Source organism: Pseudonaja textilis, chromosome 3, assembly GCF_049901715.1.
Source record: "Pseudonaja textilis isolate UNSWEBS1 chromosome 3, rPseTex1.2, whole genome shotgun sequence".
Lineage (NCBI taxonomy): Eukaryota > Metazoa > Chordata > Lepidosauria > Squamata > Elapidae > Pseudonaja > Pseudonaja textilis.
The window spans coordinates 102,193,245-102,221,108 of record NC_141992.1 but is presented as its reverse complement, the minus strand read 5'-3'; the positions used below and the strand labels follow the sequence as shown (position 1 = coordinate 102,221,108).

The window sequence follows — 27,864 nt, the reverse complement described above, 5'->3', positions numbered from 1 at the left end:
TACAAGATGCTAGAATTAGAGGAGGATTTGGCCTTCCGAATTGGGAGTTGTATTACCAAGCTGCAAATTTAATGTGGGTTAAAGAATGGATAACATTAAGAAAGACTAGATTGTTGACATTAGAAGGACATGATTTATTACTGGGATGGCATGCTTTTCTGTGGTATAAGGGAACTAAATCGCAGGGCTATTTTAGAAGGCATTATATAAGGGAGTCTTTATGGTTGAACTGGGAGAAAATTAAGAGAAAATGTTATTTGAAAATCCCAGTCTGGCTATCAACTATTGAAGCCTTTTCTTATCCTATAATATATGAGAAGGAACAAACAGTTAGATATGGGGAAATATTGGATGAAAAGAGTGAACTTAAAACAATGCAAAAACTAGAAGAACAAGGCATAAAGATGAATTGGTTTTCATATGCGCAAATACATTCAAGGTATCTTATAGATTCTAAAACGGAGGGATTTTATGACATATTGACTGATTTAGACAGGATCTTGACAGGTACTGATGAAAAAGTGATTAAAAAATTATACAGTTATTTGTTGGAAATTATATTACATATACATGACATGTATACATGTCATGTATATGTACATGACAAACTACTCCTAAAAATAAAATCCTATGGTATCTCTGGACAACTGCATAACTGGATAGAAGCATTCCTGTCAAACAGACAACAAATGGTCAAAACTGGAAGCGTCCTATCAAATTCTGTACCTGTCAATAGTGGTGTCCCCCAAGGCAGTGTTCTAGGACCAACTCTCTTCATACTCTACATAAATGACCTCTGTGATCATATTAAGAGCAACTGCGTTCTTTTCGCTGATGATGTAAAGCTGTTCAATACCACAGACAATACTGCTACCCTTCAAAAAGATCTTGACTGTGTATCAGAATGGTCAAACAAATGGCAACTTCAAATCTCAACAAATAAATGCTCTGTCTTACATATTGGCAAAAAAATCCAAAAATAAAATACAAGCTGAATAGTCAAGATCTTGTTGATGATCCAAGCTCTGTAAAGGACCTTGGAATACTCACCTCTAATGATCTAAGTGCTAGAGCCCACTGCAACTACATAGCCAAAAAGGCATTAAGAGTTGTTAACCTAATCTTACGTAGCTTTTTCTCTGGTAATATCACACTACTAACTAGAGCATACAAAACATTTGCTAGACCAATACTCGAATACAGCTCATCAGTCTGGAACCCACATTACGTATCTGATATTAGCACAATTGAGAAAGTCCAGAAATATTTCACAAGAAGAGTTCTCCACTCCTCTACTCGTTGTAGAATACCTTATGCCACCAGACTTGAAATTCTAGAACTAGAAAACCTTGACTTACGCCGTCTTCGGTCTGATTTAAGCATGGTATATAAAATCATACATTGCAATGTCCTACCTGTCAATGAATACTTCAGCTTCAACCATAACAACACAAGAGCACACAACAGATACAAACTCAAGGTTAACCGCACCAAGCTTGATTGCAGGAAATACGACTTCAGCAATAGAGTGGTCAATGTCTGGAATACTCTACCCGACTCTATAGTTTCTTCGCCAAACCCCAAAAACTTTAACCTTAGACTGTCTACTATTGACCTCACCCCTTTCCTAAGAGGTCTGTAGGGGGCGTGCATAAGCGCACCAACGTGCCTACCGTCCCTGTCCTATTGTTTCTTTTATTTTTCTTTTATTTTTCTTATATGTACCCATTTCATGTATTCATAACTATGTATACACTTATACTTATTATCTTGTAAACAATTGACAAATAAATAAAATAAAATAAAATAAAATAAAATAAAATAAAATATATTAGAAGAGGAACAAGTTAAAGAAACGATGATTGTTTGGGGGAAGAATTTTGGATATGGGATTGATTTGGAGAAATGGGAAAAATTGTGGTTTCAAAATTATAAAAGGACAATGTCAACAGCTTATAAAGAAAACTTGTATAAGATGTTTTACAGGTGGCATTTTCCCCCGACAAGAATTGCAAGAATGTTCAAGAACAAATCTGAAAAGTGCTGGAAATGTCATCAGATACCTGGCTCATACTACCATATGTGGTGGACTTGTCAGGACACTAGAAAATATTGGACTAAAATTCGCATATGGTTGGAAAAAATGACAAAGACACATATAGACTTGAAACCAGAGATTTTTTTTATTGGGAATCTTACCTGATATATATAATAAAAATTTGAAGTATTTGATTGTAAATGTATTAACAGCGGCTAGGATTGTATTTGCTAAAAACTGGAAGAGTGTGAAAACTCCATCAGAGGAAGAAATTATTAAGAAAATATTGGATTGTGCTGAAATGAGTAAATTAACATTTGAAATTAGAGAACAAGAAGATAAACAATTTTATGAAGTTTGAAAACTCCATCAGAGGAAGATATTATTAAGAAAATATTGGATTGTGCTGAAATGCGTAAATTGACATTTGAAATTAGAGAACAAGAAGATAAACAATTTTATGAAGTTTGGGATCTTTTTTATCAATGGTTAGATAATAAAGCATAATAATAGAACATTCAGACTTAGCATAAAAAAAAAAATTTTATATTATTTTTATAAAACATTATCAAGATAGATTTGGTATGATCTTATGATTTATTGCAAAATAAACTAAGTAAACTATAGTTATTTCGTTAAAGTATGAATTAATAAAATTATAGATAAATGATTTTTTTAGTGATGATATTAGGTTATACAATTATTGATTGATAATATGAGCTATTATGTAATATAATTATATTAGTGACTAGGAAATGGATGCACAAAAAAAAAGTGGTAAACCAACCGATGCACTGTTTGTAAATTTATGAAGAAGGATGATATTTTTATGTTTTATGTGGTATGTCTATGTTGTTTTGTTGTTAAAATAAAAAACTTAAAAAAAACAAAAAGAACCCAGGCTGAAGGTGTGCCTACCAGCAAAGAGGGAAAAGAACAGCTAAAACAAATCGAGGAAGCTCTCAAAACCTGTGGCTATACCAACTGGGCCTTCATCAAATCCAGAAAAGACCAGCAGAGGCTCCTCCAAAACAGACAAAAAAGAGAACAACACAGCAATGTTTTCACTCCATACATTGCAGGAATATCTGAAAAGCTCAGGAGGATTTTCAACCAACACAACATACATACATACTTAAATCTAAGAATACACTAGGTCAGAAGCTTGTCCACCCCAAGGATAAAACACCAAGACACAAACTGAGCAATGTGATATTTGCAATACAGTGCAATGAGACATGTGCAGATCTGTACACTGGAAAAACAAAACAACCACTTCACAAGTGCATGGCACAACATAGGAGAACAAATCCATCAGGAGAAGATTCAGCAATTCATTTCAACAGAGGAGGAGAGATATGATACCACCTATCTCCTGTTACAACACAGTCCTTTCAGCAGTTCCAAGAAGGTTTCACAACCATTTACACTCTGATTCAGGTGTCCTGAGGACACAGATTAACCCCCAATTGGTCTCAATGACTCTCAGAGAACTAATGACCGACTTTCAGAGTACTAAATACCAGATGACTACAAGGAATATAAATCCTTCCAATTCCTATCATTCAGTTTGAACTAAAAAAGCTTCTTAGATGAGAAGCGAAATGTCTTCAGGGAAAAACAAAATCCAGTTGCCTTTTGAAAAAGCATGGGACAACCATGACCTGGATGACTGAGAATCTCCATAGACATTCACTAAATGACTTGTTCTAAGTCAAGCACTAGCCATATATACAGTGCATGTATGAGCTATCCAACAATTTCAGGAAGAGAGGTAAAATCAGAGTGGTACACGCTGTCCCTTCCCTTAAGCTCTCAGAGCAGAAAGATACAGGTGTTTCAATATATCTCATGATGTAAGCATGTTTTCAATTTCCTATAAATTGGTATTTGTCCGGTTCTTTGCAATCTTTAAATGCATATTGGTTATGAGGCCTATAAATACTTCTGTGAATGATACTTTCTGTGAAGATTGCTACTTCCTTTTTTAAAGGAAAGGGATCTAAATAATTTTTTAAATGTTACATAGAGAGCCTGGTGGACGCAAAAGTCCATGAACAAACGGTGACCTACAAGAAGAAAAATGCTTGTTCTCTCTCAATACAAGAAAAAAGGCAATGCAATTCAACAGGAAAATATTACTGGGGGACCATAATATTGGGGGATGACCTTTGAACATGACTAGTGCAACTCTCATAGACTTACTGAATTTCTCAGTAGCTTTTGATAACTTCAACATATAGCAAAGAATAATGGTAATCACATCTATCAAAATACTGTAACTTCCTGGTCCAAGGAGGAATGGGAGGCACTATTTTACAGTAATGTTCCTTCTTGAGGGGGAGATTTGGGGGAGCAAAAGAGAGGTTATATCAAAAGTCTTCCACTATGTTGCACCGTAAAGGTCAACTCTGACACCCTTCATTAATATGAAGTTAATTGGTATCATTGGTAAGCAGATGATATCCAGTTGAATATCACAATCTTGGACCAAGAAAAAGAATACATATAGTAGATGTCCTATTCTGGTTTCTGGAGGCAATTTAATCCCAATACTACAGAATTCCAGTAATTCTGGTGGCTATAGAAACCTTCTTATTCCATGGATCTTTCTTTTTGAGTAGCATTGCCCTTCTTTGTGTGAAATGTTCATAATCTGGGACTTGCCCTGGGAACAAAGCTATTGGAAAGACTGAGAACAATCACTTATCTCCCATTCACCATCTCAACCTTTTCCAGGTGTCACAATATTTCCAAGTGATGAAATCCATTTAAAAAGAAATTCCATCTTCCATAATATATTTTTTTTATTTAGGAAAGCATAAAATTGGCAAAGTCTGTTGTAATTCTGGATCTGACACAACATGGAATTACACCACATAATATTGGAAGTTAGAAACAGCCCCCAAAAGTCACATTCCCCAATAGAAGTAATTCAATGTTGACTGGTGTCATAAATCTCCACTTCAAGGCCTCTGCAGGGACAGCTCGTGTTCCCATGGGAAGAAGAACCATCTAGACTAAACAACCCCATCAACACTCCTCCCACCTTAGGAATGTGGCAAGCCTGAAACCCTTCCCCGCATAACAAAGAGAAAGAAAGAAAAAGAATATATAATAAGGCTAAATAAAATGGCTACACATATATCAATTTCAGGCCTGACAATCTGGAGGATTCAGCATCTGAGGCAGTGGTGGCATTCAAAAAAATTTACTACCAGTTCTGTGGGTATGGCTTCGTGGGCATGGCATGGTTTGGTGGGTGTGGCAGAGAAGGATATTGTAAAATCCCCATTCCCTCCCCACCCCGCTAACCTACTTTCCAGCTCCGTTCTCCTGCGCAGGGAAACAAAAGGAGACCCAGCCAATCAGCTGGGACTCAGGAGGCAGAGAATAAATGGGGGAGGGGCCAGTCAGAGGTGGTATTTTTCCAGTTCTTCAAACTACTCAAATTTTCTGCTACCGGTTCTCCAGAACTGGTCAGAACCTGCTGAATACCACCTCTGATCTGAGGCTTGCAGATAAGCCCACTAAAACTACTCAGATAATATCTGCCAGCTGTAAACTTTGCAAGAGAAAAAAGCCTTTTGCGGGTAGGGAAAAGCCTGAATCATATCTCTATTTGGTGCTGTTAGTCAAGTCAAATGCAAGTTATGATTTGTGTAGTTCTCAAGGGGAAAAACAATGTATGTAAATATATCAATAAATCTCTTTATGTAGAACAGTGGTGGGATTCAAAAATTTTTTACTACCAGTTCTGTGGGTGTGGCATGGCGGGTGTGGCGTGGCAGGGGAAGGATACTGCAAAATCTCCATTCCCACCCTACTCCAGAGGAAGGATACTGTAAAATTCCCATTGTTTCCCCCCCCCCCCCACTAACCTGCTTTCTAGCTCCCTTCTCCTGTGCAGGGAAACAAAAGAAGACCCAGCCGATCAGCTGGGACTCAAGAGGCAGAGAATAGATGGGGGCGGGGCTAGTCAGAGGTGGTATTCCAAACTACTTCCAAAATTTCCTCTACCAGTTCTCTGAACTATTCAAAATTTCCACAACCAGTTTCCCAGAACTGGTCAGTACCTGTTGAATATCACCTCTGATGTAGACACTACTGGAACATTGTGTCAAGATAAAGTTGAAGAGGGGAAAGTTGAAGCAGGTAGAAAGTGCTTCCTGTTAAAATGAGAGTTTGGGTTAATGGAAACACTGCAAAGTTTAATAAACCTCTCCACAAACTTTCCCCATAACTGTGGTGGATTATGCAATTCTGTCTTCTATAAAGCTGTATGAAGAGAGTTATCTATTTACAGTAAAGTTTGTGGATTAAAGAGAACAGAAGAGAACATTCCTTTCAGTTACCTCACCAATTTAAGGTATGTACAATAATTTTCTTTTAACCCCTCCCTCCCTCAAAAGCAGCTGTGAAAGCAGCTACTGGATGGATCATTTTCACACTCTTCTCTGCCCCTCCCCACTTCTCCTTTCTGTTCTTAATTCCTGACAGATGAGTCAAAATGCTTTGGACAGCATAAATGCAAGTGATTTCTCTTTCCCCCTTAGCTCCTCCTCCACACTTAAACTTTTAGAAATGCTACATTCATGCTGCTCCTGAGAAAGAAATCTGGAGCATTTTTGTTTCTTAACCACAGTTGTAACAACAGATTTTAATTTCTATTCCTTTGTTTGGCCTGGATTTTTGGCCAACGGCAGATAAATTTGTACAGGTAGGTTCTGCAAACAGTTTATTAATCAACAACTCATTAGATGAATAATATATGAATATGAATGATACAGAAGTATCCTGTAGAATGCATTGAAAAATATCCTTGTGATCACAGAACAAGGAAGGCAAACACTTTTTAGAAGTAAAATAAACGAGCTCAAACTTACAATATCAGGAAGTAGTATCATATGAATATGATTTTATTTGCAAAAAGTATGCTCGGAAAGCAACTTCAGAAATACGTTATGGGGAAAACATTCTTTAGCCCTAGGACAAATCCGCATAAGGGTTTTATACACTCAGCTGGTTTTGAGTGGCAAGAGGCATTTTCCCTGCACTCTATATTTTAGCTGCAATACTGTATTGAAAACAAGTCCACATACTGCATCTCTGTGGATGTTTTGGCAGTAGAGAGAATGAGGGTTTTTTTTTATAAAAAGAAGAGTTGCAAAAAAGTAAAAATCAAATTTTATGCAGTTGTAGAGGAAACAAAAATTAGTTCAAATTGTTTTTGTGCAAGACAGAATATTTGTGATAGTCCGCAATTTACTTCATGGTCAGCATTTAATCTCTACAAATTAAATACAAAAATTTTAACCATTCTATAGTTGTTTGGGGAAGGGAAATGCTTGAAGTTCTTCTGAGAAATGAATTCTGCATTTTTTTAACTACATCCTTTTCTGGCTATTTTTATTTTATTTTTCAAAATTCAAAATAAATTTAGCATACTTCTAATGTTCACAGTTATACAGTTAAATCTAGAGCTGTCGTGCATTCCTCTGACAAATCCTCAAATGAAGAAGAACTACTGAATGAGCTCCAGAAGAAATGATCAAGGCACAGTTCCCAATTCAAGCTGAGGCTGGTCTGTGCAATGTTCTTCCATGTCAAGGAAATTAATCCAGAATCTACTAAATCTAGATTTCTCCCCAGAGAAAACTGATGCTTGTAGAGAATACACAGGAATGGGAGAAAGACTAATGCTTAGGAGTGCAGGAAAACTCAGGCAGACCTTCCGGGAGTAGATCTGCTGCAAATTCATACACAAATAAGGGAGGAACTATGCTGCCATCACAACATTTAACTCTTTGCCTTCCTTTCAGTCTATATTACCAGCAACTGTCCACTAATGCTAAATGGCTTGTAACCTTTCTTGGATGGAGTTTTGATCACCCCAATACAAAAAAGATATTGAGACTTTGGAAAGAATTCAGAGAAGAGCAACGAAAATGATTAGGGGCCTAGAAGCTGAAACATACGAAGAACAATTGCAGGATCTGGATATAGTCTAGTGAAAAGAAGGAGCATGGGTGACACGATAGTAGTATTCCAATACTTGAAAGGTTGCCACAAGGAAGAGGGAGCCAACGTATTTACCAAAACACCTGAAGTCAGGACAAGTAACAATGGATGGAAATTAACCAAGAAGAGAAGCAACCTAGAACTAAGAGAAAATTCCTAAGAGTGAGAAAAATTAACCAGTGGAACAAATTGTTTTAGAAAATTGTGAGTGTCCCATCATTGGAAGCTTTTAAGAAGAGAGTGGGCAACCATCTGTCAGAAATAGTATAGGTCTCCTGCAAGAGCAGGGGCTAGATGACCTCTGAGGTCCCTTCCAACTCTATGATTGTTACATCACGCGATGAAGCTAGTTCCTGTGACTATTGGTCACCTTTTGCGTTTCTCTGTGGTAGCGACTCAATCCTGACAAATTACATTCACAGCCATTGACCCTGCCTTTACTCTGGACTTCACTATAGCTTCACCTCCTCTAGAAATAAAGAATTAAAAATGCCATGGTAAAGCAAAATGCCAACCATCTTATGGAGTTTGGAAAGTTGTGCCAAAACAGCAAGTGTTGACTTATTCAACAGCCAGCTGTTTAAAAATAAAAATAGTATGACCTGGCAATGCAACCACTTTCATTAACTTGACTTAAAATGCTATATTGTAGCACCATTCACTTTTTTATTTTTAACTTCGCTTTTTTCATGACCACATAACCAATAGAATCTGGGGTCCCTGTTTTCTCCATATTTATTTTTATCATTATTATTAGTATCTCTGACACTTCATAGAAGAACGTTGTTTAGGAATGGTAGTGTTAAAGGAGGCAAGAGAGCCTCCCTGAGAAAAGAACAGTAAGTTGTGTTCCAATATACAACACAAACAGTGCTTGAATTTACTGAACTAACAGATATTTACAGGCAAAAATATACTTAAGGGAGGAGAGAAATGCTTCCTGCTTATGCAACGTCACAAGGAAATAATAAAAGTACTGATACGGAATTATAACCTTTGCACTTTGTGTCCAACAGATAGAAGTGTGTGAATTAGTATCAGTGCAACTTTCTAGGTGCCTCTTCAGAAAAGCCTCTTTCCTGACCTCAAGTTATGGGACGAAAAGTGGCCATTATTGGGGCAGGAGTGAGTGGGCTGGCCTCTATCAAGTGCTGCCTAGAGGAAGGACTGGAGCCTACCTGCTTTGAAAAAAATGAAGCCATTGGAGGACTTTGGCAATTCACAGTGAGTAGCACTAATTGAAATTTAAAATTCTGAAAAAAACCATCAAACTGTAGTAATTCTACAAGCATCAACAGAGAAGAACTTCACCTGAATCCAAAGATTCTGGAGTTTGGGGTTTTTCTCCTGTGTGCTGTGGGCCTCTTTTGCTTGTTCCACCAAAGAAAATGTAGGGACATTAAACTAAAATACAGGTCGTCCTTGACTTACAACAGTTCATTTAGTGACTGTTCAAAATTACAACAGGACTGAAAAATGTGACTTATGACACATAATTACATGTAATTTCATAGTTACAATCATTGCAGCATCTCCATGATCATGTGATCAAAATTCAGATGCTTGGCAACTGGTTCATACTTATGGCCATTGCAGTGTCCCAGGATCACATGATCACCCTTTGTGACCTTCTGACAAGCAGCAACAATGGGGAAGCCAGGTTCACTGAACAACCAGGTAACTAACTTATCAACTGCAATGATTCACTTAACAACTCAAAGTCGTAAAATGGGGCAAAACTTAACAAATGTCTCACTTAACAACATAAATTTTGGACTCAATTGTGGTCATAAATTGAGGACTACAGTATTATCTGTAACTGTTTTGCCTTCCAGATATCATGTTGCAATGATTAAAGTATTTTTAAAACAATACCCATGAAATAATAGGAAGATTCTTTTTTTTAATAATTTTTTTTATTAATTTTCAATAAACAAACATACACAAACAAAACACAAAACATGAAAACATAAAACTTCTTTTTGGAAAGCGGCTTAGTCCCGGGTTACATCTTTTTGTACAGACATAAATCAAATTCATGCTCACTTTATATACCATTTCATATCTTATTTACCATTCTACATTTTCTATATAGCTTCTCCCCTCTTTTCACTCTCTTAATTTTACTTTATTTATTTCATCTCAATTTTAAATCATTATGCTTGTATCTTTTGTCTGTTCTATTTCAATTATCTATTATCTTTTCTCATTAACACAAAATTTCTCCTGTAATCACTGATTGAAGTATGACGCCTTTATATCTTTCCCCTAAATTTAACACTTAAAATAATATATAATTTTCATTCTGATTCTGCTTAGTACATTCTAAAGCTACGTACTATATTTTAAAATAGGAAAATAAGTTTATAATATAATTAAAACAATAATCCATAGCAAATTAAACTCTATCATTAAATCTTAAGCATTTTACACATTCCTTTTAATATTTTATCCCATTTTATAATCCAGTTTTCTAACATTATTTCAAATACAAATACAACAATACAGTCTTATGTACTTTTGCAGAATCTCATTTTTAATCATATTTTTACCCATTATCTCTAAATAAGTCCTGTTTCTTTACATCTTGTTTCAAACCTTTGTAACTTCTCTTGCCTTTTTCCCTTCCTTTCTTCTCCAATTTAGCCTTTTTACCCCACTGTCTCTTGATCTCCACCCTCTTAATCTCCACCCTCTTCTGTATTCCTCTTTTCTGTTGCTTTCTGACATTGTATTGATTTTTCACCTTATTTTTCCCTTTTTTGGTTTTTTTTTAAGTCTTAAATTCTCCATTCTCTTTCCCCTCTTTCCCTTTTCTTCCCCAGCTAAAGTTGTTTGTTCATTAAAGATGGCTTCTTCTTCATCATCCCAACCTTCTTGTTCTTGTAATTTCTGATAGGTAGAAATCGCCATTTCTAAAAATAAAAAACAGATCCAGAAGAGCCCTTCCCTACTTGTTCCTCTTCTTTTAGCTTTTTGAATTCCATTTTCAGTTCATCAACAAGTAATGCCATTGTGGAAAAAAAAATTTAAACAACCCAAATGTTTTTAGTCTTTCAAATAATAATTTCCAAAGGTCCCAAAGCCACCAAGCAATCCAAATATACACAAACTGTTTCATTTAGCACTTTCTTCTTTTTATACTTTCTCTTCCTGGGGTACAGTTGAATTGCAACGTTCCAAAATATATCTTTTAGAAGTCTTGTTACAATTTAACTCTAGTCTTATCCAAGCAGCCTCCTCCAGCAAAATCTTAATATTAATTCTTTTCCTCTCCCTTCCCACTTATAGCAAAAAAAAAAATATTTTTCTTTCCAATGTTCAGAAATCTTTAATGTCCCCTTGGCTTTAATTTTCAAATTTAATTACCTGCTGGTGCCAAAATGGGTTTTTCTGATTTCCATCTGCTATCACCGTAAGGAAGGAGAGTGAGAAAAAACAAACTTTCCCTTTTAACTTTCATCCACCACTTTTTCCAATCTTCTTTGGGAATGATGTATCTTTAATGAAATTAAAACTCCAGGGTATTTAAATGTTACTTATTATCCCAGTCAGCCAAAACCTTTCACTTCTCAGCTTCCTCCTGCACATTCTTATCCGGATGAAAGCTTCTTTGTGGCGGCCATTGCTGACCGCCGCTCCACCACTTTCGGAAAAGGGAGTTAAGACAGCTGAGGAGGGCGGTTGCGATTCCCCCGGACCCCTGCTGGATCTCCCCTGTCTTCAGTTACCTCTACGGGGTAACTATTAGCCCCCAAATCTGGCTGGATCGGGGGCACTCCAGTGGCGAGCGCAGCAGAAACCACGCACGATCACAGATTCCTGCCGCCACCAAAGCCTTGCAAACTGGAAGTCCAATTAATAGGAAGATTCTATAGACCAGGGGTAGGGAAACTTGGCTCTTCTATCACTTATGGATTTCAACTCCCAGAGTTCCTGAGTGAATCATAAAAGGTTCCCCATCCCTGGCCTACTGTTTTTTTCCAGTTGTGGGGGAAATCAATTTTTGACTTGAATGGGACTGTTTAATATACAAATGTGGGACATATAAAGAATATAAAGAATAATAATATAAAGAATATGTCCTACATTTGTATATTAAACAGTCCCATTCAAGTCAAAAATTGATTTCCCCCACAACTGAAAAACCAGTAGGCTAGAGATGGGGAAGCTTTTATGGCTCACTCAGGAATTCTGGGACTTGAAGTCCATAAGTGATAGAAGAGCCAAGCTTCCCTACCCCTGCTATAGACCAAAAAGAAAGTAAGGGATAATTTTGCTCTGATCAACTATAAGCTGCTGTTTTTAAGTTATAAGCTAACTTGACTGTGGAGGAAAGATATGTACAAGAAACAATATCTAACTACTGATACTGAGGTCAGAAGGGTCCAAGGGTGGTACCAAGACAGGCAGACTAAAAAATGGGAAAATAAATAAAAGATGAAGCTGTGGGAGGTCTGGAGAAAAAAGAAGGAGGAAGCATTATAAGCAACTCTTTGAGAAAGCTGCCCTGCTGCCAAATGCAACCAAGATTTCTGTGTGTCTTTCTTGGATGAGAAGTACAATACATGAACCTTGTCAAAAGAGCAGATATCTATCACTTCCACCCTGAGACCAGCCCAACCCTGTCAGCTAACCAGAGAAGAAAATAAATCCAGCCCTTCAGGAAATTTTCATCCCTACAGGCAGTTTTTCACGGATTTTGTTTATCCCAGACATCACAAGTTCAGAGGCAGCAGTCAGAGATTGTGGGGCTCTTAGAGAGATTGCTCAAGTGAATGTTGGTTGAGAACATTGGTTATCTGGCTGTGACTCTTTCCAAAGTTGGCAGGGAGATAAAAACCCTGAATTGCCTACAGGCAGTCTGTAAAAAATTAGGAAACCTTTCTTTAATTAAGCATTGTTGAGAAACACTGAGAAAACAATGCTCTTCATATTGATAATTCCCATGGACTTTAGCACCTTCATATGTTAAGATCTGTTCATATGTGGGTTGGACATATAAAAAATTAAATTAAATTTAAATAATAATTTAAATAATAATAATAATTAATTTAATAAACAAAAACATCCAAAAGGCAGATGAAATGGACCACTAGGTCCTCTTCAGCTATCAGTTTTCTATGCTTCTATAATGAAATTCAGGATACACGCATTTAAGTGGTTATATACACATTGACTTCACCATATTAAAACTCCTTTGTAACCTTTCCTGTTTGATGAAGCACAAAGAAAGCAGGCATTCTCTGCTTACAGAGAAGCTAGATATTCCCAGGATTAGTTATATAGACTCCAATGCTCATCCCCAAATGACCTCATTCTGGGAATCACTAAAATGACATTCTCAAACACATATTCACAGATAGGAAGCATGATGTCTATAGATATCAGTGTGTCACAGATACCATTTTTTGTGTTCTCAAGCCTCCCTGCACTAAAAAATGTCCTTTGGAATGTTAAAATCAAACAAATGAATACACAAACACGTATCTAATTAATATTCACTTAATTATATTTATATGTCACTCATTTTGTTGCCCAAAGGAACTCTGGGCAGCTAAGGTCATTAAAATAAAGGTAGCTACATATCAGTGGTCAGCAGAATTAGATAAAACCAGATTTATCCCATGGCTAAAATAGATTACGTATACTGTATAAAGGTAAAACTCGAAAAATTAGAATATCGTGCAAAAGTTCATTTATTTCAGTAATGCAACTTAAAAGGTGAACTTAATATATGAGATAGACTCATTACATGCAAAGCAAGATAGTTCAAGCTGTGATTTGTCATAATTGAGATGATTATGGCTTACAGCTCATGAAAACCCCAAATCCACAATCTCAGAAAAATAGAATATTGTGAAAAGGTTCAATATGCTAGGCTCAAATTGTCCCACTCTAATCAGCTAATTAGCCATAACACCTGAAAAAGGTTCCTGAGCCTTTAAACGGTGTCTCAGTCTGGTTCACTAGGAATCACAATCATGGGAAATACTGCTGACCTGACAGTTGTGCAGAAAAACATCATTGATACCCTCCATAAGGAAGGAAAGCCTCAAAAGGTAATTGCAAAAGAAGTTGGATGTTCCCAAAGTGCTGTATCAAAGCACATTAATAGAAAGTTATGTGAAAGGGAAAAGTGTGGAAGAAAAAGGTACACAAGCAGCAGGGATATACTGCAGCCTGGAGAGGATCGTCAGGAAAAGGCCATTCAAAAGTGTTGGGGACTTTCACAAGGAGTGGACTGAGGCTAGAGTCAGTGCATCAAGTGCCACAACACACAGACAGATCCTGGACATGGGCTTCAAATGTCGTATTCCTCTTGTCAAGCCACTCCTGAACAAACAACAATGTCAGAAGTGTCTTACCTGGGCTAAAGAAAAACAGAACTGGTCTGTTGATCAGTGGTCTAAAGTCCTCTTTTCTGATGAGAGCAACTTTTGCATCTCATTTGGAAACCAAGGACCCAGAGTCTGGAGGAAGAATGGAGAGGCACACACTGCAAGACGCTTGAAGTCCAGTGTGAAGTTTCCACAGTCTGTGTTGATTTGGGAAGCCATGTCATCTGCTGGTGTTGGTCCACTGTGCTTCATTAAGTCCAGGGTCAATGTAGCCGTCTACCAGGATATTTTGGAGCACTTCATCCTTCCTTCCGCAGATGAGCTTTATGGGGATGCTGACTTCATTTTCCAGCAGGATTGTCACCTGCCCACACTGCCAAAAGCACCGAAACCTGGTTCAATGACAGTGGGGTTACTGTGCTTGATTGGCCAGCAACCTCGCCTGACCTGAACCCTGTAGAGAATCTATGGGGCATTGCCAAGAGAAAGATGAGAGACATGAGACTGAACAATGCAGAAGAGCTGAAGACCACTATTGAAGCATCCTGGTCTTCCATAACACCTCAGCAGTGCCACAGGCTGATAGCTTCCATGCCACGCCGCATTGAGGCAGTAATTGCTGCAAAAGGGGTCCAAACCAAGTACTGAGTATATATGCATTCTTATACTTTTCAGAGGTCCGATATTGTTCTATGTACAATCCTTGATTTATTGATTGCATGCAATATTCTAATTTTCTGAGATTGTGGATTTGGGGTTTTCATGAGCTGTAAGCCATAATCATCACAATTATGACAAATCATGGCTTAAACTATCTTGCTTTGCATGTAATGAGTCTACCTCATATATTAGTTTCACCTTTTAAGTTGCATTACTGAAATAAATGAACTTTTGCACGATATTCTAATTTTTTGAGTTTCACCTCTAAATAGTAGGCTGCCTTGTAAAACTTTCAAAAATGATCTTTAAATGCTTATAATCATTTTACTATGTTATATAAAACCATTGTACAGGACATTCCTGAAAAGGGAAGGACCAGTGTTTACAGATCTGTGGTGAGCAACACGTCCAAGGAAATGACCTGCTTCAGTGACTTCCCATTTCCAGAAAGCTATCCTAACTATCTACATCACTCCTTAGTCCTGGAGTACCTCAAGGATTATGCTAAACATTTTCACCTACTGGACTGCATACAATTTAAGGTGAGGGGAAAATAGATATTTCTGCAACAGCCAGAATAGGATTTCAACCACTAGGATATGTTAAAAATATTAGGATTCCACTATACTAGAGAGATGCCATAGAATCATAGGACTGAAAGGGACCTGTTCTGGGTTATACCACATAAAAACATGGAATTTACCATTTAGATTGGCTTACATAGAAAAAGAGACACCCTGCTAGATGTGGATAGCAGTGAGAGATTTATACTAAACCGAGAATTTCTTCTGAATGCTTAATATTCTTGTTAACTTGTATGCAAAGGGTTTTTTTTTGAGAAGTTCTACTCTCTTATCTAGTAATCTCTACAAATCTCAATAGAACACAAAATAACAACAAAATTGGGAATGTCATCACTCTATAATGATGCTGAGTTATTTTGTTTTGTTTGGGGGTTATACAAGACTAAGGTATACAGCGTCAGAAAACATCCAGATTTCACAACTACTGGACAGTGGGTGGTCTACACAGAGGCTAACGGAAAACAGGCATCAACTGTCTTTGATGCAGTCATGATTTGCAGTGGCCATTATGCAGAAGTTAATCTGCCCTTAGCTTCTTTTCCTGGTGAGTTTTGAACAAATTTGCTAAATTCAACTAAGCTAATGTGATTGTGGTTCCAGCTATTTAAAAAAAAAACTGATCTTGCTGTTTTGTAGTGCCAGGTTGATTCAAAATAAAATTGATTATCCATTATTTGATCATGGGCGAAAAAGCCAAATGCATTTTTTGAGGGGGGAGGGGACAAAAATGACTTTAAAATAGTACAGGACTCGTGCTGGTGACTTCTACGCTTAACAAAGGTGACATGCTGTATGTGGGTCTACTTAGTCTAGAAATTGTTTATATAAAAATCAAGAGCCAAACTGGTTTGGGGGGGCAATGCAAAGAGCCCATATGATATAGGTCCGTGATGGTGAACCTATGGTACGCGTGCCATAAGTGGCACGCAGAGCCATTTGTGTCAGCACACAAGCTGCAGGCAAACTTACCTCACAGCACATGTGCGCACCTCACAGCTGATTTTTGGCCAGTTTGAGGCCTTTTTCAGCCTCCCAAAGGCTTGAGGAAGGCTTCTGCAAGCTTTACAGGCCAAAAACTAGCCCCGATTTGTCACTTCCGGTATTCGGCCTCAAATCGGCTGAAAATCAGCTGTGAGGTGCAGTGCAGGTAAGGGGGTGGCGGGGTGGGTGGGTGGGGTGCGCATGCATAGGGGTCATGGGGGGGCGCATTGCCTTCTGGGTGCTGGCATGTGAGGGTGAGTGTGCAAGCGCGCACATAATTTTTGGCACAGGAGCCCAAAAAGGTTAGCCACCACTAATACAGGTACTCAAATTATTGCACTGGCTGCTTTGTTCGTTTTCTGCCAAAATGCTGGTTGTAAGTACTACAAAACTTTGGTCCAAGCTGGTTGAGAGAATGTTTCTTTTTATAGGAACTTTGCTGACAGCAGTGATGATGTTTACCTACAGGGGTTTCATCTGGCATTGACTAAGGTCAAGCTTTCTTGGCTGACACTTCCAATTCTTTGGAATGTTTTTCCTGCAGAGTTCAAGGTCCTAATGTTTCCATTAACTTAAAAAAAAAAGTCCTTAAAATACATTTTGGTTTATAACTGTTGCTTAATTGTTTATTATTCATTTTATTTGCTTCACTTGTTTTCTGGCTTTTAATTGTTATTTTATCTATCTAACTTCAAGATAGTTGTTTTATTATAAAACTGCCAAGACACTTTAGAGGCCAACTACACACCAACTTAAAATAATAATACAGGCAATCCTCAATTTATAACAGTTCATTTAATTATAACAGACACTAAAAAAGCAACTTATGACAGTTTTTCAGTTATGACCTTTGCAGCATCCCCTCAATCTTGTGATTAAAATTCAGATGCTTGGCAACAGATTCATATTTATGACCATTGTTGTATCCCAAGGTCATGTGATCACTTTTTGTGACCTTCTGAGAAGCAGAGTCAATGTGGAAACCTGATTCACTTAACAACCAGATTACTAACTTATCAACTGCAGTGATTCACTTAACAACCCTGGCAAGAAAGGTCATAAAATGGGCAGAAACTCACTTAACAAATGTCTCACTTAACAACGGAAATTTGTGGTTCCATTGTGGTCATAAGTTGAGGACTACCTGTAGTCTTCCCATTGTCTTCCATAGCGGATTAGCAGAAGAAACATGCCCAACCATCAGTGGCATTCAATCAATCAGAATAGAGCTGGAAGGGGCCTTGGAGGTCTTCTAGTCCAACCCCCTGCTCAAGCAGGAGACCCTATCCCATTTCACAGTTGGCTGTCCAGTCTTTTCTTAAAAACCTCCAGTGATGAAGAACCCACAATTTCTGAAGGCGAGCTACTCCACTAGTTAATTGTCCTCACCATTAGGAAGTTTCTCCTTAGCTCTAGGTTGCTTCTCTCCTTGACCAGTTTCCATCCATTGTTTCTTGTCTTGCACTCTGGTGCTTTGGAAAATAAGTTGACCTCCTCCCCTTTGTGGCAGCTCCTCAAATATTGCTATCATATCACCTCCAGTCCTTCTTTTCTCTAGACTGGCCGTATCCAATTCCTGCAACTGTTCTTCATGGAAGTTTTTGTCCCCAGGCCCTTAATTATCTTAGTTGCGCTTCTCTGCACTTTTTCCAAAGTCTCAACATCTTTTTTGTAATGTGGTGACCAAAACTGGATGCAGTATTCCAGGTGTGGTTTTATTAAGGATTTATAAAGAGATACTAACACTTCACGTGATTTTGATTCTAGGCCTCTATTTATACCACCAAGGATTTTATTAGCTTTTTTGGCTGCCGCGCACACTGCTAACTCATGCTTACAGTAAGTGATCGTCCACTAGGATTCCAAGGTCCTTCTTACAGTTACTGTTTTTGAGACAGGTTTCAACTAACCTCTACTTGTGCCATTGGTTTTTCCTGCCTAGGTGTAAAATCTTGCTTGTCTCCAAATTAAATTTCATGTTGTTGGATAGGGCCTATTGTTCAACTCTGTCAAGAACTTTTTGGATCCTGAGCTTGTCTTTTGGGATGTTGGCTATTCCTGCCAGCTTAGTGTCATCTTCAAATTTGATGAGTTCCCCTTTTATTCCCTCATCTAAGTCATTTATGAAGATATTGAAGAGTACTGGGCCTAATACTGAACTTTCTGGTATCCCACTGCTTCCTTCCTTCCATTTGATGTGTTACCATTAAGGACTACTCATTGAGTACCGTTTGTCAGTAATCACTGTTGGGACTATCCTAGATCATACTAAAATTTCCTTTCCAGTCTTGGCATGTATAATTTGAACAATAAATAGCCAGTGGTGAAGGATATAGTGTTATGTGGTCTGGGCAAAAAGCAATTTTATTACATGTTTTTGCCTTATGAGAATTGCTATCTTCCCCATATGCTTGCTTATTTTCAATGGGAAGAATGATTCCAAAATATTTTTCTCCCACGAAGTACAGCAGACCCAGAAAGCAGAGAGGCAATTATAATGGGAATTATACTAGGGATAAAGACCTAAAGCCACCTTATCTCACCTGTTGTCTTAGTCTACCCCATTTCCACCCATTCCAGCTATTTATGTTATCAAAATTACACAATTCCCGTCATATCCTTTTTGGATTTCAATTTCTTGTAGATGAGAGATGGATCATTACAATCACTGCCTGAGGCAGAAGAATTAAATGGTATTACAGACAACAAAACAAGTTGCCTTCTTACATGGAAAAAAAAAACAGAAGGAAATCAGTCCCATTTACAGTTGAATAAATCTGATAATATCAGAGCTTCAGTGGACCTGGACTATTTAGTCCAGCATAATGTTGCCAATAGATCCAACCAAGTGCTTCTAAAAAACTTTAGGGAGTCAATACAGAAAAGGACATTTTAAGGTGTTGCCTAGAGGTATTATATTTGCACTCAGATGCTTTGAAGCCCCTTTGAGAGGATTAAATCCAAGGTTTGGGGCAGCCTTTTTGCATACAATTTAAAAAATGGGCCACGTAGCCGCCTCTTGCTATGGTACAGTATTTCCTCTAACTCTCTTGGCAGATAGCCTCTGATATATATGAATAAACACTGTAAAGTTTAATAAAGAACCTTTGGCACTGTATTGAGTAGCTGGTAATAATGGAAAAAAGAACTGTTTTATTGTCAGGGAGAAATGTGTCATGAAACGTGACATTGTCTTCTCTCTCATTTTACAGGATTGGAAAACTTTAAAGGTCATTACATGCATAGCTGGGAATACAGAGATGCAAAAGGGATGGAGGGTAAAAAAGTTCTGATACTTGGTGCTGGGAATACCGGAGGAGATGTTGCTGTGGAAATGAGCCGCACAGCTGCCAAGGTATCATTTGCTGAATCAGTGACTGCTATGCTCCTACTCTTCAGTAGGAAATAAGTGGTCATCTTGGAGTCATCATCATCATTATACAATATCAATTTTAAAAGAGCAAAGTCAGAATCAGTGAAGCATGCTTTTGCCATATCTCTAGTGCAAAGACAGGGTCTACTTGGTGCTCCTTCACTCTTCCTTTCATGAGGAGTCATATGCTAAGTCAGGGTGGAATTCTACTGGTTCTATAGAACCGGTTGTTATGATTCTGCACAGTTCAGAGAACCAGCAAATCATGCCCCTGGCTCTCCATCAGACCCTCCCCTCCCTTCCCCATCAGTCCTTATCGCGCATGCGCAACATCACGCACATGTCCGACATCGCTGAGTCCTTCCCTGTCCAGTCACTCCTTAAGGTAATTCTTTTTTTAATTCCCTCCCAACGACCAGCTGTTCCTACGATCAGCTGTGCCGGGATTCCCCTCGCTTACTTACTACTTTGCCCAGGAGGCTTCCCTGAGGCCCAGGAAGGCAAAAAATGGAGGGGGGCACAGCCCCCCACCTCTCTCTGTTTTTTTCCTTCCTGGGCCCCAGGGAAGCCTTCTGGAAGCAAAAACACCTGAAGCCCAGGATGCCCAAAAAATGAGGGGTGGGGTTGCTGCCAAAGAAAGAAGCCACGGCCACCCAGTCACATGGCCACACCCACCTGGCCACACCCACAGAACCGGTTGTTACAAAATTTGAATCCCACGCCTGTGCTAAGTGCATGACAAATAAACATTAAGTACAACTTTTATTACTACAGTATTTTCTTTTGAGTTGCTGACTATGACTGCCATAGCTATTTCAACAAAGCCGGTCTAAGCACATGCATCTCCTGAAAGCTTTCATTTTATCTGTTACTTTAGTTGTTTTCCATTTTCTCCAAGTATAGTTCTAAAGGCTTTGTTCAGAAAACTATTTCTGGGCTGCAAAATTCTAACGAAAGGCCTGGTGGTTGATAGACAGCACCTAAATGTTCCTGTTTTAAAACTTCATAATGATTCAATCAAATGTTCCTTGACTGCAGGTAGTCCTTGATTTAAAACCATTCATTTAGTGATGGTTCAATTACAATGGCATTGAAAAAAGTTACTTATGTCTGTTTTTCACACTTACGACTGTTGCAGAATCCCCATGGACATGTGATCAGAATTTGGATGCTTGGCAAATAGTTCATATTCATGACCATTGCAATGTCCTGAGCTCATGTGATCAACTTTTGTTTCTGAGAAGCAAAATCAATGGAGAAGCCAGATTCACTTAACAACCATATTACTAATTTAACAACTGCAGTGATTCATTTAATAACTATGGCAAGAAAGGTTGTAAAATGGGACAAAACTCACTTAAGAGCTGTCTCGCTTAACAACAGAAATTTGGTCATAAGCTGAGAACTCTCTGTATTTCAGAATTATTGCCCCTCTTGCATTGCTTTCTAATTCTTTCTTGAAAATATTGCCAAAAGTTTAGCTTGCCATATTCTGTAGCCCCTTATACGTCATGCATTATTAGATATTACTCATGTCCTTAGTTGTAAGCCTAATACAATATTGCTCTTCCATACCATGTGCCTCCATGGGATATTGTTTTAAAGTGTTTGTTTTGGATGTGTGGTGATTCTGTCTATCTTACCAAAGGACTTAACCTCCTTTTTGCCTTTTACTGCTAGACTAGATCACTTCCCACTCATCAGTAGTTGGAGAATTTCTAAGAATACTCATTTCAGTTTTTCGCCCCTTAGGTCTTTCTCAGCACCAGAAATGGAGCCTGGGTAATAAGTCGGATGTCAAAAGCTGGCTGGCCTAACGATATGGTCTTCCAAACTCGATTTATATTCTACATTCAAAAACTTCTTCCTATCAGCATTAGGGACAAGTTATTGGCAAATAAATTCAATCAATGGTTTAACCATAAGAATTATGGATTAATCCCTATTAAAAGGTAACCTCTTTTACTATGCATAACATTGTATTCGCCAAATGCTGAGTTTACTTACAAAATATGAAGTCTGCTAGTAAACAAAAACTAATTTGCTCTTTGCAAGACAAATTTTCTTTTCCCAGTGCATTTTTAACAAACTTTGCTTCCTCAAGGGAAATATATACTGTTAAAATTGCTAGCTAGACCAGTGGTTGCCAATCGGTGGGCTGCGAGAAAATTTGAATGGTCCGCAGAGAAATGTCACCCCCAGAGCACCCCCCAAAGCAATTAATTCAGGCTGCGCAGCCACCCACATGGCCCATGGGAACCCTCCCCGCCCATTCACTTCTTACCTGGCAAATTTGCTGCTAAATTGTAATTTTTCCTTTTTTTCTCCCCCCCAACCATCAGCTGTTCTGCTGTGCCGGAAGATTTAGATTAGCTAGAAAGCAGGAAATCATCAGATAGCTAGTCTTTAGATCTAGTCTTTTAAGCATGGCCGAAACTTCCTTAGGACTGAAGCTTCTATTATTCAGTGCAGACTCACTGCAAGCAAATTTTATGTGACAGACTCAGGTAGCCGATGGCAGATAGATAGATCTCTGAATGATTCTGTGAGCAACTCAATCTGCCTGCCTGCTTTGCCCGATTTTGGGTAAAAGTTGCTCTTAAAAAAAAAAATGCAATATTTACATAAATGGTATGTTGTGAGTTAATTTTGTGAGTTTTCTTGCAAGCAAATTTTATGTAAAAGACTGAGCCAGCCAATGGCAGTTAGATAGATCTCTGAATGAATCTGTGATTCTGTGAGCAACTCAATCTGCCTGTCTGCTTTGCCTGATTTTGGGTAAAAGTTGCTCTTTTTTTAATAAAAAATCAATATTTACATACATGGTGTGTTGTGAGTTAATTTTGTGAGTTTGCTTACTAGAAAATTTTATGAGTTTGCTTGCCAGCAAATTTTATGTGACAGACTCAGGTAGCCGATGGCAGATAGATAAATCTCTGAATGAATCTGTGAGCAACTCAATCTGCCTGCCTGTTTTGCCTGATTTTGGGTAAAAGTTGTTCTTTCTTTATAAAAAAAAATCAATATTTACATAAATATTTATAATATTTACATACAGGCCATACCTAGCCAGTCACATGACCACCAAGCCATACCCACAAATTAGGCCACGCCCACAGAACCAGTTGTTAAGAAATTTGAATCCCACCCCTGCCTCTGTGTGTTTGTGTGTGTGCATGTGAGAGGGAGGGAGGGAGGGAGGGAGAGAGGTTAAATCTCTCTCTCTCTCTCTCTCTCTCTCTCTCTCTCTCTCTCTCTCTCTCTCTCCCACCAGCGTCAGCAAGCCACCATCAGTCAAAATTCATATTAATGGTCCCTGGGATTTAAAATTATGAGTTTGGTGGTCCCTGAGGTCCAAAAGGTTGGCAACCCCTGAGCTAGACTATGTGTTGATTTTTGATCCTTTTCCCAAAGTGTTCTGTGAACTATGTTCCTAAAGAATTCTTAGATCCATATCGGGCAACTTGTTGCTTATGATACACACAATTATTTTTTCTTTCTCAGAAAAACAGATTGTTGAACTGACCACTAACTCTGTTACAAAAGGCATTAAAGGCAGGGTATCATTTGCACGTTGATGATTTAAAAGAAATGAATTTAGAAATGTTAGAACTCATCTCACAAAGAAGAGATTATACCTATAGGCCCCTGTACCAAATCTATCACCCAGGCTGATCTGTTAACAATTTGATTGCCCTCTGCTGATTAACCAGCCAGTCACCTACTTACCATAGGTCACTTCTCATATCTCATTTGGAGGATAATCTATGTCTAGCCATACTGAAACATCTGAGATAAAATTAGGAGGAGAAAGAAATTTCTATAGCAGTTGATGGCAAACCAGACTAGGATTAAAATTCTGCTGTCTTCTATCTGCTATCTAATTCTACCAATTGAAGAACAACATTTGGAAGTATTTAATATCCAAGCAAGCAATTACAGTAAGGGAGGTGGTGGAAGTGGGAGTAAAAAGGCATGCTGACATTTTTTGTGTATGCAGTGTGAGTCAATATGAATAGGTAAGTCTTTCAGAAGAAAACTAGGATAATACCTGACAATGGGACTAGGCTAATGGGGATAGTTGAGCTAATGGTGCTTCTTTCTACTTTTGTTCTTTCTGACAGTTCATTGTCAAACATCATTGTAAATGACGAACTGCCCATCTGCATCCTCTATGGTTCAGTGGTTGTAAAGCCAAATGTGAAGAGGTTTACTGAGACTTCTGCCATATTTGAAGATGGAACTGTAGAAGAAAATATAGATGTGGTCATTTTTACTACAGGCTATGCTGCTTCATTTCCTTTCCTGGAAGAATCTCTTCACAATGCTTGCAAAAGTAGTACATTCCTTTATAAACAAGTATTCCTTCCTCACTTGCAGAAGCCCACACTTGCCTTCATAGGTTTTATATCAGTAACGGGATCTATTTTACCACCAGTGGAACTTCAGGCTCGCTGGGTTACAAGAGTGTTTAATGGTAAGGTTAATCTATAAACAGCATATTTCTACTTTATGTTGCTTTCCAATTTAATATTAATATTAAATGTAATACTAAAATATTCTCAGGTTTGTCTGAACCCATGTGAGCTTTAAATTTTATGAAGCCAAAAATCATAGAAATCTCATTACAATGCTACATTGTAATTAAATGGCATGTTAGTTTCTAGAATGCCAGCTAAGCAACTGGCCTCTTTATTATGAGATCCATAAAAACACAATTAGGGGGATCTTGCAAATGCATTTTTGGAGCTCATGCCTTTTATAAGTTCAGCCCTCATTTTCAAGATGGTCCAGATCCATCTTTATTTTCTGTATCAATTTAGTATAGTTGTCTTCTTTAATGGATGCATATTTTGCTGTTACCACATTCCCAGGTATTTAACTTTTTTAGTTATCTGCATTCCATCTTTTCCGTCAGTTTGGTTTTCTCTTTATTTGTAAGATAAACAGAATATTCTTTGTCAATATTTTGGTCTTTCCCTTGTTTATTTTAAGTCCTATCACCGCACCAAACTCTTCTATTTTTTAAATTAATTTGGATCCTGTTTCTAGGGGTTCCTCCAAAATAAATACTAGGTCATCTGCAAATACTTCGTATTGTTTTTTTTTTTATCTTCAAGCCTTTTATTTCTGGGTCTTGTCTAGTCTGTCTAAGTAAGACTTCCAGGATTAATATAAATAAAAGAGGGGATAGTGGACACCTTTGTCTTGTACCCTTGTTTATGTTAAAATTTTCTGTTATTTCTCTGTTTATTATCACTTTTACCATTTGGTAGGAATAAAGTGCTTGGATCTTTACAAAGTTTTCACCAAAATTCGTGCTTTTCAATTGTAGTGTCATAAATTGTCAGTTCATATTATCAAAGGCTTTTTGTGCATCAAAAAAAGTCAATGCTGTTTTTTGGAGAGGACTTCGTAATATTCCAATATGTTCATAATAATCCTCATGTTATTTTTCTGCTGTCTTTTAGGTAAAAAACCAATCTGGTCAAGATGTATGAATTCATTTAAAAATCTTTTTAATCTTTTTGAGGTTATAGAGGCAAATATTTTACAATCTGCATTTAATAATGATATTGGTCTGTAGTTTTTTTATCTGTTGAAGATCTGTGTCTTCCTTTGGGATTAGTGTAATGTATACTTCTGTCCAAGTTTTGGGGAGTTTGACCTTTGATAATGCTTCATTGTAAACCTCCAACAATATGGGTCCTAGTGTCTCTTGTAGGTTTTCGTAAAGTTCTGCAGGAAGTCTGTCTGGTCCAGGTGTTTTCCTGTTTTTTTGTCTTTTAATTGCCTCCGTTATTTCCATTGTCATTATTCTTTCATTTAACATTGCTCTCACTGTATCTGGTATTTTGGGTAATTCAGCCTTTTCCAGTTATGGTTAAGTTGTATCTTCTGGTGTTTTTTCTTGATTGTACAATTTCCTGAAGAATTTGTAAGTTATTTTCTTCATTCTGATGGTGATCCATTCTGATGGATCCCCTTTTCATCTAGCAGTTGGTGTATCATTTTCTTCTCTTTTTCTTTTTTCAACTTGTACACTAACCATCACCTTGGATTATTTGCATATTTTAAAAAGTTTTGTTTCACCATTTTAATTTTTTGTACCATTTCATCTTGCACTATTAAGTTCAGTTTATGTTTTATTAAATCACTTTTGTCTTTTCTTTTCTTTTTTTGCAGATACTTCTGCAGTTCTCTCTCTAGTCTTTTAAACTCATCTTGTAATATATTTTGCTGTTGTTTTTCTTGTTTCTTCTCGCTATGTATGTTACCACTAATCCTCACATGTATGCTTTTGCCGTGTCCCAGACATTTTGTAATGATGTTTCCTCTTTTTTTTTCTTTAAAGAAAAAATCCATTTCTTTTTCCATAATTTGTGTGAACTCTTTGTCTCTTAGGATGGTTTGATTCATTGTCCACTTCAGTTTCTTCTTTTGGCCCTTCCATGCAACTTTTATGGGATTGTGGTCTGCCCATATATTCATTGCTATCTCTACCTCTTGGACCTCAGTTCTCATTCCTGGGGTCATCCACACCATGTCTATTCTCGACCACGATTGATGTCTATTCGAATAGCATATGTATTGATTTACTTTTGGGTTAAGCTCTCTCCATATATCCTGCAAGCCTAATTCTTGCATTATATTGAAAAGGTTTTTGGAAGTGTTCTTTTTTTTAATTTCTTCTGCTACTTCTGTAATCTTTCTTGGCATTCAGAATTGCATTGAAATCCCCTAGTATGCATATATTTTCATAGTACATTTCTGTTTTTATGAAGGCTTTTGTAGAACTTTTCCTGCTTATTATTTGGAGTGTATATTGTGATCAAGAGGATTTGTTTCTGGTTTATTCTATCATTAGTATTCTCCCTTCTTCATCTGCATATATTTGTTTAGTGTTTAATGCTCCTCTAACATATAGTACTACCCCTCTTTTCTTTTAATGTGCTAGTGATGAGTACAATTTCCCAATTTTGGGGTATTGCAATAGGTCATCGTGTTGCTTTTTAATATGAAGTTCTTGAAGACAAATTATATCCAATTTTAATCTTTGTAGTTTTGTAAAGGTTTGTTTTCTTTTTGTGGGGGAGTTCAATTATGTTAACAGATAGCATCTTTACTTCCTCTATCATATTTTCACTTATATATAGGTATTACCCTTCTAGTTGTTACTATCTCTCTGTGTGTTTTTGTTCTTGCACCTTCTCGTTTGTCCCACTCTTTGCCCACCCTCCTTCTTTCTTCTTGCTCTAAAGTTTTTTCTTCTACTTGCAATTCATCTTGGCTTTTACTTTCTATCTTCTCTCTACTTTCCTGTTCTTCATTTGATGTAAAGTAGTGTTCAAAAAATTCATCTGCTTTCTACTCTGAACTTGTTATCTTGCCAAGAGATCAGAATTCCTTCTGGTATCAGCTACCTAAACATCACATTATATTTAATCAGTTGTGCTGTTAAAAATTGATTCTATATCCTCTGTTCTTAGACTCTCCTAGGTATCTGTTTTAGGGACAGGATTTCTCTTCCTTTATACTTCATAAGTTCATCTCTCGTTCTTTTGTATACTTCATCTCTCAGTGTCTTCCTGGTGAACCTCATGTGCACCTCTTTTGGTAATCTATGCCTTCTTGCATAATTCATATGAATTCTAAAAATTTCATCAATATCTCTTTGTATATCATTTATTTTTCTGTAGTATTCCAGCCAGCAGCTCTGTCATCACCTCAACCAAGTCTTCTTCTTCCTCTTTCGTAACGTTCTAGAATCTCAGATAAAAAGCCGCCTTTTCCATCTTGAGGAAGATTATGGTCTCTTCTAATTTTCTATTAGCCTGGGATAGTTTGTGTCCATTTCTTCTATTT

General features: G+C 37.5%; 1 protein-coding gene across 3 annotated transcripts in view; it reads left to right on the top strand.

Annotated features, from left to right (window-relative positions):
• The first annotated feature begins 6,169 nt into the window (after positions 1–6,169).
• Positions 6,170–27,864, top strand: part of FMO4 (flavin containing dimethylaniline monoxygenase 4) — a 37,186-nt gene continuing 15,491 nt past the window's right edge. Inside the window, exons 1-7 of one of the 3 annotated variants that reach the window (XM_026703405.2) lie at positions 6,170–6,407; positions 9,114–9,283; positions 15,414–15,602; positions 16,026–16,188; positions 19,838–19,980; positions 21,751–21,950; positions 24,123–24,475. In XM_026703405.2, coding sequence (XP_026559190.1) covers positions 9,152–9,283; positions 15,414–15,602; positions 16,026–16,188; positions 19,838–19,980; positions 21,751–21,950; positions 24,123–24,475 — 1,180 coding nt within the window. In that variant the 5' untranslated portion in view covers positions 6,170–6,407; positions 9,114–9,151. Of the gene's footprint in view, positions 6,408–6,453; positions 6,763–9,075; positions 9,284–15,413; positions 15,603–16,025; positions 16,189–19,837; positions 19,981–21,750; positions 21,951–24,122; positions 24,476–27,864 lie in introns of those variants that run through there. The other 2 variants (XM_026703404.2, XM_087930507.1) reach the window with 2 other exon arrangements.